This window comes from Rhinolophus hipposideros, assembly GCF_964194185.1.
Source record: "Rhinolophus hipposideros genome assembly, chromosome: 25".
NCBI classification, from domain to species: domain Eukaryota; kingdom Metazoa; phylum Chordata; class Mammalia; order Chiroptera; family Rhinolophidae; genus Rhinolophus; species Rhinolophus hipposideros.
The window spans coordinates 14,275,018-14,288,283 of record NC_138071.1 but is presented as its reverse complement, the minus strand read 5'-3'; the positions used below and the strand labels follow the sequence as shown (position 1 = coordinate 14,288,283).

Below are 13,266 nucleotides of genomic sequence, written 5' to 3'. Positions count from 1 at the left end.
TTTCAAGCTGGATTTGGTATCATTATTATTTATGGAGTTATAATTCACATACCCTAAAGTTCAACCTTTACAACTGTACAATTCAGTGGTTTTAGTATATTTGCAAGGTTGTACAACCAGCAGCACAATTAATTTTAGAACACTTTACCCCAAAAAGAAATCCCATACCCTTTAGCAGTCATTTCCCATTTCCTACTTCCCTAACCCAGGAAACCACTGATCTACTTTCTGTCTCCATGAATTTGCCTACTCTGGACGTTTCATATAAGTGGAATCATACAATATGTGCCTGTCATGACTTGCTTCTTTCATTTGGCTTGTTTTCAAGGTTCATCTGTGCAGCATGTATCAGAACTTCATTCCTTTGCGTGGCTGATTAATATTCCATTGTATGGATATATCACATCTGTTTTTCCATTCATCAATTAATGAACATTTGGGTTGTTTCAACTTTTTGGCTATTATGAATAACGCGTCTATGAATGTGTACAAGTTAGTTTTGTGTTTTCATTTCTCTTCAGTCCATTCTACCTAGGAATGGAATTGCTGGGTCATAGGTTAACTCTATGTCTAACTTTTTGAAGAGCTGCTAGACTGTTTTCCAAATTGTCTACACCATTTGATGTTCCCACAAGCAATCTGTGAGGATTCTAATTTCTATACATCTTCACCAATATTTATTGTCTTTTTTTTTAATTGGGGAAGGGGAACAGGACTTTATTGGGGAACAGTGTGTACTTCCAGGACTTTTAGGGGCGCTGCCCACCATCCCTTGCGGGACTCGAGGAGGTTGAGAGCCCACTGGTCCATGTGGGAATCGAACCGGCAGCCTTTGGAGTTAGGAGCATGGAGCTCTAACCGCCTGAGCCCCGGCCCGGCCCCTATTGTGTCTCTTTGATTATAGCCATCTTAGTGGGTGAGAAGTGGTATCTCATTGTGATTTTGCTTCGCATTTCCATAAAGACAAATAATGCTGAACATCTTTTCATGTGCCTGTTGGCCCTGGAGAAATGTCTAATCAAATCCTTTGCCCATTTTTTAATTGAGGTTTTTGTCTTTTAAATGTTGAATTGTAAGAATTCTTTATGTATTCTGCACAGGGGAACCTTGTCAGATATATGTTTGCAAATAGTTTTTCCACTCTGTGGGTTGTCTTTTCACTTTCTTCATGTATCCGTTGAGGTACAAAACTTCTTAATTTTTAAAAATATGTTAATACATGTCTTTTTTTAATATAAATTTTTGTTGTTGTTTTTTAATCTTTTTTTTTAATTGGGGAATATTGGGAACAGTGTGTTTCTCCAGGGACCATCAGCTCCAAGTTGTTTCCTTCAATCTAGTTGTGGAGGGCGCAGTTCAGCTCCAAGTCCAGTTGCCGTTTTCAACCTTGGTGGGGCGCAGCCCACCATCCCATGCGGGAATTGAACCGGCAACCTTATTGTTGAGAGCTCGCGCTCTAACCAACTGAGCCATTCGGCGACCCCAAAACTTTTTAATTTTTAAAAATATGTTGATGTATGTGTTTTTATTACTTTATGTATGCATATATCAGTGCATTTTTTTTTTTCAAATGAGTTGGTTTAATTCCAGGCAGTACAGAATTTGGGATAGAACAAAGACTGAAGAACACACTTAGGATTCTGGGTCGGGTTTCCTCTGACCTCACAGCTAAGGTTGAAATGGCTGAGTGAGAAGAACTAAACAGATGAGCCACTGCATTATTATTATTATTTTTTACAAAAGTTTATTCTTAAATGTACAACAGACTCCAAAACAACACTTCATTCTAGGTATAGGTGGCAACAGGTCTTATGGCAGGGAATCCAAATGTTAAAACTGGAATGGAATTAAGGATCACCATTGCCCCAGGCACAAGAACAGCGCACTTTTTGCCAGATTTCTTAATTCCACCTATGGCCAGCGGGCCCTTCCCCGCCTTCGCTTTTAACTCCTCAAGTTTCTTCTGCTCCTCTTTTTGCTTCTGCTTGAATGCCTTCTCATCCTCGTCCATCTCCTTGGCCTGCTTCTTGGGTTGCTTCAGGGACTTCTTCTTGCCACCTTCGCGGCCGGACATGGCGCCTGCCGCCCCTTCCCCATCAGTGCATTTTTTATTGAGATATAATTAACATATAACATTATACTAGTTTCAGATTTACGACATGGTGATTTGATATATGTATTTATTGCAAAATGATCATTTTTAACCAAGAAGAAGATGATTGGATCAAACCAATCATCACAGAGTTTGATAACAATCCTCTTTCCTCCCTCTGTCTGCCACCACAGGCCAGTCAGCTGAGGGCACATTTCCTGCCTTTGCCATGTGACCCCTAGAGTAAGGCTGAGGCAGCCAGTGTGTCCTGGACACAACCAAACTGTGTGGAGACTTTGGGAGAAAGTCAGAGGAGAAACACTTAGGAAGGAAAAGGAACCAGGAGTCCCGGTTTCTCACTTTAGCTTTTTTTTCCTTTGGTCAACTAAGTTCATACATTTTTGTTTTCCCCTAATGCAACTTCATCCTAATGCAACTTCATCTCTCCTCCAGCAAAATTAGCAGAAGAGAACTGGCTGGCATTGAGAAGAATCAGAAAAATTTGGTTAAGTCTTTTCAGACTTAATAGAAAATGTTTGAAGTTCCTGATTCAATGTAAACTATTATAAGTGTAACCATCCTGGTATTGCCCAGTTCCCTCCCCCCACCCACAGACAATCTATCAGAAGAGAGCAGATGAAGTCCCCAGGTACCCTGTGACAGCTGGGATTGGAATTCACTCAGGAGCTCAGATTTTGAAGTCACAGGGCCAGAGCTTTCCTCTTCCTTCCCAGAGAACCAGATTGGAGTGCTGGGTGTAAAAGCCCTGAGTCCACACATTCTGCTTTGTAAGTGCAAATGTCTGTTTTAGGTACAGAAAATACAAAGATGAAAAGACAATTCCTACTCAGTGTAGTAGGGAAGCTGGATTAGAAACAAGTAGCCACTCTAACCACGCAACACCCACAAAAAAGGTGTGTACACGTGGAACCTGGCAAGGCTGCCCTGGACTCCAGTAGATGGTCTGAGGTGGACATCTGTGTTTGCCCTTGTGGGGGACCTTGACCTGCAACAGCCCCACAGGCTGGGGGAAAGGGCTAAGCTCACATTTGGTGGGACCAAAGGGGACTCTGCCCCAGAGAGGGCAAAGTAGTATGTTTAGTGGAAAGAAAAGCTGTGGTTCTTCTCAGTCAGCAGACTGGAAGATAAAGGGCCTTTCCCCTAACGCAGGTAAAACTTCCTCCTCTCCACACCTCAGCACCTCTGCTGTGTTCAAAGGGGAGGAGAGGACAGAGATGGGGAGAAGATGGGAGAGGAGGGAGGAGGATATTTGGTCAACATTTATTCCTGCTGTGATCTGGAGCAGGAAGGAAGAGCAGGACTTTCTTTTTTTTTTTTTTTGATAATACCTTTATTGAGCTATAATTCACATACCATACAATTCACTCAAAGTGTACAATTCAGTGATTTTTAGTATATTCACAGAGTTGTGCCACTACCACCACAAACAATTTTAGAACATTTTCATCACCTTTAAAAGAAGCCCTATATCCCTTAGTGGTCACTCCCCATTTTTCCCATTCATCTCAGGCTGGAGGACACTACTGATCTACTTTCTGTCTCTACAGATAGGCCTGTTCTGGATATAAAACGATCATACAACATGTGTTTGATATAAAAGGAATCATACAATATGTATTTATTTTGTGACTGGCTTATTTCTCTTTGCATAATTATTTTCCAGGCTCATCCTTGGTGCAGCATGTATGAGTACTTCATTTCTTTGTATTGCTGAATAATATTCCATTACTTGGATATACCACTTCTTATTTATCCATCCATCAGTTGATGGACATTTGGGTTCTTTCCACTTCTTGGTATTATGAATAATGCTTCTTATAAATATTTGGGAACAAGTTTTTATGTGGAGGAGTAGGACTTTTCAGTTAATCATTACCAATGATTTATTAAATAATTATTTGTTGTGTACATAGCACAGAGATGGGAGTGAGGGTAGGGGGGGGATGTAGGAGGGCAGAGATCCAAAAGAGCTAGGAATGCAAAATGTAATTTCCCAATTGTTTTCTGACTACAGAGATATAAAATCAAAATACATTGGGGAGAGGGGTTGGTAGATGAAGGTGAACGGGATCAAAAAAATGGTGATGGAAGGAGAACTGACTCTGGGTGGTGAACACACAATGTGATATATAGAAGATGTATTACAGAATTGTACATTTGAAACCTATATAACTTTACTATCCATTGTCACCCCAATAAACTTTAATAAAAAAAATCAAAGTACATTATGTGAATCCTCAATGGATTTTGGGAGGAAAAAAAGCCATGGGGGGGGCAGTTAAGAACATCTAATTATGGACTTTAAATTAGATGTTAGGGAATCATTGCTCTTTTTCTAATGTGTGCTAATGATATGCGTATAAAGGAAAATATCCTTATTTGTAGGATATGCATGCTGAAGATTGTTGGGCTGAAGTGTCATGGTGTCTGAAGGTTATTTTCAAAAGGTTTAGGGGGAAAAAATACACACACACACACACACACACAGACACACACGCCTACATGCAGGTAAAACAAAAATGGTAAAATGTTAACAGTTATTAAATCTGCATGGTGGTCATTGTACTCTATGCCCTCAAATTTTCAGCATATTTAAACATTTCCAATAGTAAAATTAAAACCAAAGATAAAATAAAAATCTTTAAAAAATTACCAAAAAACTACAGCAAGGTAAGGAGATGAAAGTAAGGGTATACCTTTTAAAACAGGGCGGTCAGGGAAGGCCTCTTTGAAGACCGAACATTTGAATAAAGGTCGTAGTGTAGAAAGCAGGGAGTCGACTGTGAGGATGTGGGGGAAGGGCATTCCAGGAAGAGGGAACAGCCAGCTCAGAGGTCCTGACGTGGAAACGAACTTGGGGTGTCCAGGGACATGAGCACCTAGAATGGCCGAGGGGATGTGAGGGAGGCAGGAAGTAAGGTTGAAAGAGTAGCCTAAGCCCAAATCATACAGCATCGCAGAGGCCACAGAATTGAGATCTCAGTCTGAGTTTAAGGATGACCCACAGAAGACTGTCAAGTGGAGAGTGACTTGGGCTGAATTATATTGTAAGACATCTCTTTGGCTCCTGGGTGGAGAATAGATTGTGAGGTGAGGGTGAGGGTGTTATGGCAGACAACAGTGGACACAGAGAGGCCAATAGATGGACTTACTGCAGAAAGGATGGTGTCTCAGATTCCGTGATAGACACAGGGAGAAGAGATCAGGTTTGGCAAATAAGTTGAAGGGAGTTCTCATGGAGTTTGCTGATGAACTGGGTGTGAGGGTGAGGGAGAAAACAATAGTCAAGGGAGACTTCAAGGATAGGCTGAGCAACTGGCCAAATGGGGCCGCCGTTCGCTGAGATGGGGAACACTGGAGAGGAGGCACAGACTTTTCCCTTTCATAGCAACGTTAGTTTGGTTTAGAATAGCCTGGAAGTCTTCATGGTCATAAAGAAGGTAGAATTTAGGTTGGGCCTTCAAAATAATGAGTTCATCAATGTCAACAAATTAAGATTTTCATGTGAGTTAACAAACAGAGTAGCACAGCAGAGTGTAAGAGGCATGGGCTTTGGAGTTGGGGACCTGGACTTGAATTCTATGCTACCATTTACTGGTTATATGACCTTGGACAAATTACATAACTTCTTTGAACTTGAGGCTCTTCATCCATAAAGTAAGCAAAATAACATCTATCCTGCCAGGTTGTTTGGTTGTAAGCAACCTACGTTGGCACAGTGCCTGGCACAGAGTAGGTGCTCAGTATACAAGGATTCCTGCCACTCCAAAGAGGCCATTAGGAAGAACTAACTTTGTGAGTTTCCAAGGGACTGCTTTAAGCTGTTCATCTTTTGTTGCCTTTTTAGCTGGATTCTTCCTTTCTTCCTTTTATTCATTCAATATTTGAGCCCTTGCTGTGCCCCAGGTAGTGTTTTAGGCATTGGCTATATAGCAGTAAATGAAACAGACAAAATTCCTATTTTCCTGGAGCTTACATCCTGGTCGAGAGAAAAGGCAAACAGATAGCTAAGCAAAATACAGTATGTAATATGTAAAATGGTGGTGAATCCTAGGGAGAAAAGCTAAACAGGGAAGGGAAGAGAAGAAGGTGCTGGGGTGAAGTTGGGACTGCAATTTGAGATAGGGTGCTCAGGGAAGTCTCTGTGGAGGTGACTTTTCTGCAGACCTAAAGAAGATGAGGGAGTAAGTGGTGCTTTTATCTAGTTGAAGAACGTGTCAGGCTGAGGACAGCAAACGCGAAGCCCTGGGGCAGGAGCCGACTTGGTATATTTGAAGAGCAGTGAGGCCAGTGTGTCTAGAAAGTGGGGAGGGAAATGGGTAGAGGCAGGTCCTCTAGGGGCTAGGAAGCCTGTGATGGCTTTGGCTCTGACACAGAGTGAAATGGGAAGACTTTGGAAGGCTTTGAACAGTGCAGAGACAAGATCTGATTTACGGTTTAAAAGGATCACTGGCTTCTAGCTGAGTGAATTCAAGAATTGAAGGGAGGAGACTGGTTGGGAAGTAATTGTAATAATGACAGTAGCTTGGTAGAGGGGAAGGGAAAAGGATTCTACATATGTTTGATAGTAGAGCCAACAGGATGGCATGCAGGGTGTTAGAGAAAGAAAGGGGTCATGGGCCATCGTCCCAGGCCTTTGGCCTGAGCAGCTAGAAAGATGTACTGGGTTAAACCAAATGAAGTTGCTATATTGGACCGTTCTTCACTTTTAAAATGGCAATTTCATATATTTCAACTTAATAGTTGTCATTTACTGAGATGGGTAAAATTATATGAGGAAGAGGTGGGGAGGGTGTCAGAACTTCATTTTGGGACATGAAGGGATATCAAATAGGCAGCTGTATGTATATGTCTGGAGTAGCGCAGCGGGCAAGGTCCCCATCAGAAAGGTAGATTAGGGAGTCAGAGCATAGATGGCAGTTGAAGCTCAGAGACTGGATGAGCTCACCTAGGAATTAAATGTAGATGAAAAACAGAGGCCTGAAAACTGAGCCTGGGGCTTCGAGCGTTTCCAGAACGGGGAGATGAGGAAGCTGCAGAGGAAACACAGGTGGCCTCGACTGGCAAAACAAAGGCTCCAAACAGGAGAGTTGGCCCAGGTGAGGGCTGCTGGATGTAGGTGTCAATAATTTCCAACCTTGTTCCCTCCTTGAGATTTGGCATTAGTAAGTGTGTGTGTGTGTGTGTGTGTGTGTGTGTGTGTGTGTAGAGGGGATGTAATCCTATCTTATATAAAACTGGCACTTTGGAGGTTGCAACGTTTCCTCTATTTGATCTAGGTAAATGGAATGCAGCTGCTATCATCCTATCTTACAGATGAGTAAACCGAGGCACAAAGGTTAGGTTATTTGCCCAAATTCCAGCCCTACCTCATTTTATTGCACTGTGCTTTATTGTGCTTCATAGTATGTTGTGTTTTTTACAAATTAAGGACAAGATCCTCCACCAGCAGAAAGATTACAAGTTGCTGTATTGCAATAGTCATTTTATTGCAGTGATTTGGACCGAAAGCCACAATATCTCCGAGGTATGCCTATACATTAATAACAGGTAACAGACCTGAGACTAGAAAGGGTTGTTTGTCTCTAAGTTCTATGCTCTCACTGAATCATGCTGCTTTTGGGGGGGTTGGTGTTTGCCCAAGGAGCCTGTTACAGAGGTACTGTGGAAATGACAACAATGTAGGAGGTGAAATCTTTCCGTCCTTGCTACTGTGTGGCCTGCATTTTCCTGCGCTGACACTGACTGCTTCTGTGGGGACAAATTGTAACAGGGTTACGTGGAAATGACTTGAAATGAGTTTTAAGCTTTTTATTTCTATAGCAGCAAGGAAAATGCTAATATTATTGCCCTTAGAGGGGCCTGGACCCAAGATCTCAGATGCCAAGAACGCTAGCTCAAATGAACCTATTTCCTGCTAGAAATGGTCAAATGGAATCAAAAGGTCTTTTTGGGAGGACTTTCACATTGGGTGGGGTCAGTGATAAATGTACTTGGTTTTAATGCCATTGGGTCAACAGGTACCTTCAGACATAGAGCAACTTCTGGGCTCTTCCACTCCCTCCACCAAATGATAGGTTTCATCTTACTCCCTCTTTGTGCCTTGCTCAAAGCATTACATTCTCTCCAAACTTACATTCTCGCCTTGGAGAAGCTGCTCCTGAGATCAGAGGCTCCCCTGGTCAAGTTTGGCTCTGCCCTGGGGTGAGATAAACAGGCCCAAATACATTTCCCAGATTGCAACACTGGTGAGTCAGGCAGGGTCGGACAGCTGTTCCCTCACAGCGTCCCTGGTCGTTCCTGATAAGGAAGAACATGGCTCATGCCAGCGTGCTGCCGTGTGTGTGCACATATAAACAGAAACTCCCAGGCCCCAGTGTTGTCTTAGAGTAAATTATTGACCTTCTAATGGCTGAACATTGGGGAAAAAAGGTGAGCGCAAACTTACTCTGTGCCAGAGGAGTTCTAGGTTTCACAAGCCAAAAATAAGTAAAACCAGGGCTGTCATTTGACACCACTTGGGAGCCACCTTTTGAACCTACCTAGTCAAGGGCAGGTTCAGGAGTCCTCTGAAGCTTTGGGAAGAGGAGGGGGAGGGTTGCAATGGAGGGCGGGGGAGGAAGACGGGAGAGAGGAGATGGATTTATGAAGGAGCAAATGGCAGAATGCCCAGAGAAAAAAGGCGTATTGTAGAAATGCGAACATACCTTCACCACAAAGAGAAGGAACTGACGCTATGACATTTTTTAAAAAACATCAAAAAGAGCAAATTCCCTTTTCCTTAAATGACATACAGTGTATAAGGAGTGGGGCAAATGGGGGGGGTTGATATTAATAATACAATAATACTGCCACCAATATCATATTACATCTTGTAATGAACACTTCATGTTACCTTTATGAAAAGCAATTTATAGTTTACAAGGGTTTTTCCCATTCATCTTTACCATTGACTCCATCAGCCTCCTGAAGTTATGAGCCACATTTTACAGATGAGAAAATTGAGGCTCCAGGAGGATATATGCAATTAACTGAGGCATAATTAAGAGCTGGAGAGGGGCAGGTTTGTCCTAAGTAACCCAGAGCTAAGGCACTTACTAGACACACTAAGAAGGGTAATTCCTTTTCTATTTCCCCCCCTTTCTTCCGCCTCCCCTCCCACTCCGGGTTCAAGCCGTTGTTCCTCAGTCTAGTTGTGTAGGACACAGCTCCCTGTCCCATGCTGGTATTACGAGGCTTGCGCTCCCTCAGGCTGAGACAGTTGGTCGCCAGTCATCAGTCGGTGGCCACCAGCCGCTCATGGCAGCACATGGTAGCTCAGGGGAGCCCACAGCAGCACACGGCAGCCCAGCTCAAGGGAGAGCCATTGTTCACAATATTAGCTGTAGAGGGCGCAGCTCACTGGCCCATGTGGGAATCGAACCAGCGACCTCGGCCTTAGGAGCATGGCACTCCAATCGTCTGAGCCACTGGGTCGGCCCCAATAACTCCTTTTCAATGACTGCTCAGAGGGCTGAATCTCCCTTACATTTCTAGGTAGAACAGCCCTACCTCTTCCAGTGTTGTCCAGAACAAGTTTCTCCAATTAAACACTCCTCTAATTAGTTTTGCTTAGTACTTAGATCACAGTAGCATAGCATCTGTGAGGACTAAAGCATCAGGGAAAATTTTTAGATCCACCTCATGCCCTTCTTTCTTCAGTGTCCCATCCTTGACTCTTTCTAACTGTTCTGGAAGCAACAGCTTTGGATCCTGTAAGCTTGCCACCTTGCTCTCAGGTGGGGAGGAAACATCCTTATTTGCACAGGACACTATGGAAGCACAGGACCCAATTTGAGGGGTCAGGATGGTGTTTTGAAAGTGCCCATACCTACTGGAATCGTCAAGCAGTGGTTGTCAAACTTTGGCCTGCATCAGAATCATCAGGGGAGCTTGTTAAAGACATGGACGCCCAAGTCCCACCCAGACCTTCTGAATCAGAATCCCCACGGGTGGGGCCTGGAAACTTGTGAACTAAACAAGCTCCCCGGGTGATTCTGAAGTACACCAAAGCTTGGGAAGCACTGTCTGAGCATGGAAGCAAGAGTTACTCAGATGAAGGAGAGTGGGGAGCCATACTGGGTGACGAGGTAGCAGCAACAGAAGCTCAAAGAGCCTAGAGGAGACTCAGTCAGGAACAATTTTCTGCTCCATTCTTATCTTCCTTTAACAAAGTGGTCAAATAAGGGGAGTTAGAAATTCCTTCATTCAAGCATGTCCTCTTCTGACAGAATTGCTATGTGCAGTAGGAAAAAACAATGCACCACCTTCAGAAGCAGTTAAAATAGCCTATCTTTTTCAGAAAGTAGAATAAAGGTTACCAGGGGCTGGGATGAGTGAGGAAGGAACGAGGAGTTACTGTTTAATGGGTACAGAGTTTCTGTTTGGGGATGATGAAAAAGTTCTGGAAATGGACAGTAGTGATGGTTGCACAACCTTGTGAATGTATTTAATACCAGTGAACCGTACACTTCAACATGGTTAAAATGGCAAATTTGATTTATGTACATTTAGTTCACACACAAACTAGCCGGTCATTTTGAGAGATGGAATGATGGCAGCAAACACCGTTCAACTTTAGCTGATTGCTGTGTGTTTGTGTGTGTGTGTATGTGTGTGTGTGGTTACATAAGGGGACTGACAAAGTACTAGTGGGTGCATACGTAAGATTTTTGAAAATGGATGGTAGTGAAAATGTGATATAAACATAGAGATGCCTAAAACACTCTTGCCTGCCCCTTTTGCCTGGCTGGCTCCTGGGTTTCACATGCCTTTTTTTGGAGCGCCTTGTAGAGCAGTGTCTCTCAAACTTCACTGCTCATAGAAGTCACCTGGGGACTTCATTAAACTGCAAATTCTAATTCAGTAAGTCTGAGGTGACGCTCAAGCCTGCATTTCTAACAGGTTCCCAGGTGATGCTGACACTCTAAATCCACAGACCACATGGGAGAGCTGTGCAAATTTAGAGTCATTCTTAGTTCACCATGATGTCCAGCAGAGTGATCAGTACACAGTAGGTGCTCAATAAATATTTACTGAATGAATGAGTGAGTACGTAGGGTTGGTATAGGAATTTGGAGGGCAATCTTTGTCCTCAACTACAGCATAGGTAAGGTGTTTCTGCTTCTATCAGTCATTCATTTTGTGAAATTACCTCATACTCTGTAAAGGATGTGAGTACTAAATTATGTTTGGCCTTGCCACCTTGCTGCCTCAACACTAATCCTTGAAATAGTGGCCCTATCTATATATACGTGGAGAAAAATGAATCCTGGTTTGCAAGCGCTGAGGAAGCCTTGCTATAGTCTAAAATCGCTGCAAACAAATTATCTCCATCTAAGGAGGTTAGATTGTAGGGAACCTGCTGGAGCCGGAAATTTACTGATTTTTGTGCCGGAGTAATAGCCACCTTGGCCTCCTCAAATCAAATAAACAGCCTTTTTAACAGTGTGTGAGAAGGAGGTTCATTACACTAAAACACATGAAAGAAATAATATTGCCATTATTTACTATTATCGTTTATGATGATGATAACGACACTGGCAGTTGAGCGATTGTGTGTGGGAGAGTTGGGGGAGGGGGCAGAGGGCTGTGAAGGCAGGAGAAAAAGGAACTACATCTCCCAGAATCCCCGACGAAAGTCCACGCCGCGGCGCCCCACCCCTTTCGCTCACTGGACCCGCCCTGCCGATGACGTCACAGAGGTGACGTCACGGCGCCCAGAGCGAGGCTAGGGTAGAGAGGCCGACTGAGCTGGAGTCGTCCGCTGGTCGTGGAGGCTGCTAGGGAGCCAAGAGAGGGTGATCGGGAGAGCAGACGAGAGAGCTAGAGCAGGCAGGAGGCAGCGTCGCGCGGCGCAGAGGAGCGCCGGGGCTGGGCCGCAGCGGAACCCACAGCCGGAGAGGGGCAGCCCGAGCCGGGCGCCGCGGGGTCCCCACCCCCACTCGGCCGGACAGTGCCGGGTGTTCCCCGTGCGGGGGGCGGCGGCTGACTGGACGGGACAGGACCTAGAGGGTGTTGCCACCTCTCCCGCGGAGCCGGCGCGTCCGCGGGCTCCGAGGAGCCGGGGCCCGTGGCCCGTGACAGACCAGCGGAGGAAGGGAGAAAGGCAGCGGCGGCGGCGCAGGCGACGGGGAAGCAGCGGCGACACCATGTCATCCCCCAGTCCGGGCAAGAGGCGGATGGACACAGACGTGGTCAAGCTGTATCCTTCGTGGAGGGGGGATTCAGGCTGTACGCGGGGGGCGGTGTGGGGATGCCCAGGGCACCCCCCTGAAATCCAAGCGAGGGCCCTGGGGCACTACGGGGCACTGTCCGAGGCTCCCTCCCTCCTTCCAGTGCCTACGGCGGCTCCTTGGCACCTCCCATGACCGAGAGCCTTTTCAGCTCCCCCTTTATCTGCAGCACCCCGAAACGTGCGTTATTCCTCGCTCTTCTGCACCCCCAGTGCTCATGACTTCCCACCACGACGTTTGGACTCCCTGAACAGCCCCCCCCTTTTTTCTTTTTTCCAGTACCAGCCACCTCTCTTCACCTACGAGCCCACCTTCAGGGTCTCTCCTTCCTGTTTGCTCTTTTGACTTTAGGGACTCGAGATAGAAATTCCGGAGAGTGAAGCCTTTTCTCTTTTTCTTGAGATGCCTCCCTTCCCTCCACTCAGTGCTTCTTGAACTGGGGTAACTCAAGTGACCTCCTTTATCCCTAATTCCTTTCTATATTAGGAAGAGAGTAGTTTGCTCAGTGCCCCCTCTTATAAGTGATCAAGAGCTCTGAATGTTTTAAATCAGAGACCCCTGTTAAGCTTTCTGGTCCCTAGTAGAAACTCACTGTTTTTCTTTCCACTGACAAAGCCTGTCCCACCCTTAGTTATGTGCGGTGAGGACCCCCAGGCCCTCTAGCAAGCCACCCTCCATATTATGCATATGACAGCTGGGGGAGGGAGGGAAATGATTTCCTTAACAAAATAGCCCCTGTACTAGCCACTTAAGCAAACACCCTTTATGAGGATAAGGTTCTTGGGGAATAATTGCCATTATCTTGCCAAATGACACCCTTTATTTTCCGACCCCCCTCCCCCAACTTTATGTACTCTGGAGGTAGCAGTGGGAAAGCTG

At 44.9% G+C, this 13,266-nt stretch overlaps 2 protein-coding genes across 2 annotated transcripts in view; one reads left to right on the top strand and one right to left on the bottom strand.

Annotated features, from left to right (window-relative positions):
* Positions 1 to 1,584: 1,584 nt before the first annotated feature.
* On the bottom strand, positions 1,585 to 2,090 carry LOC308492987 (translation machinery-associated protein 7-like). Its single transcript, XM_081038533.1, has one exon. The coding sequence runs from the start codon at positions 2,072 to 2,074 to the stop codon at positions 1,787 to 1,789; it is 288 nt and encodes a 95-aa protein (XP_080894659.1). The 5' UTR covers positions 2,075 to 2,090; the 3' UTR covers positions 1,585 to 1,786.
* A 9,751-nt stretch (positions 2,091 to 11,841) lies between these two features.
* The window catches only part of UBE2H (ubiquitin conjugating enzyme E2 H), a 96,506-nt gene continuing 95,081 nt past the window's right edge, over positions 11,842 to 13,266 (top strand). The window contains exon 1 of the mRNA XM_081038157.1: positions 11,842 to 12,356. Coding sequence (XP_080894283.1) covers positions 12,304 to 12,356 — 53 coding nt within the window. The 5' untranslated portion in view covers positions 11,842 to 12,303. The remainder of the gene's footprint in view (positions 12,357 to 13,266) is intronic.

Coding starts and splice junctions, on each gene's coding strand:
- LOC308492987 (XM_081038533.1), bottom strand. CDS start 2,074: ATGTCCGGCCGCGAAGGTGGCAAGAAGAAGTCCCTGAAGCAACCCAAG.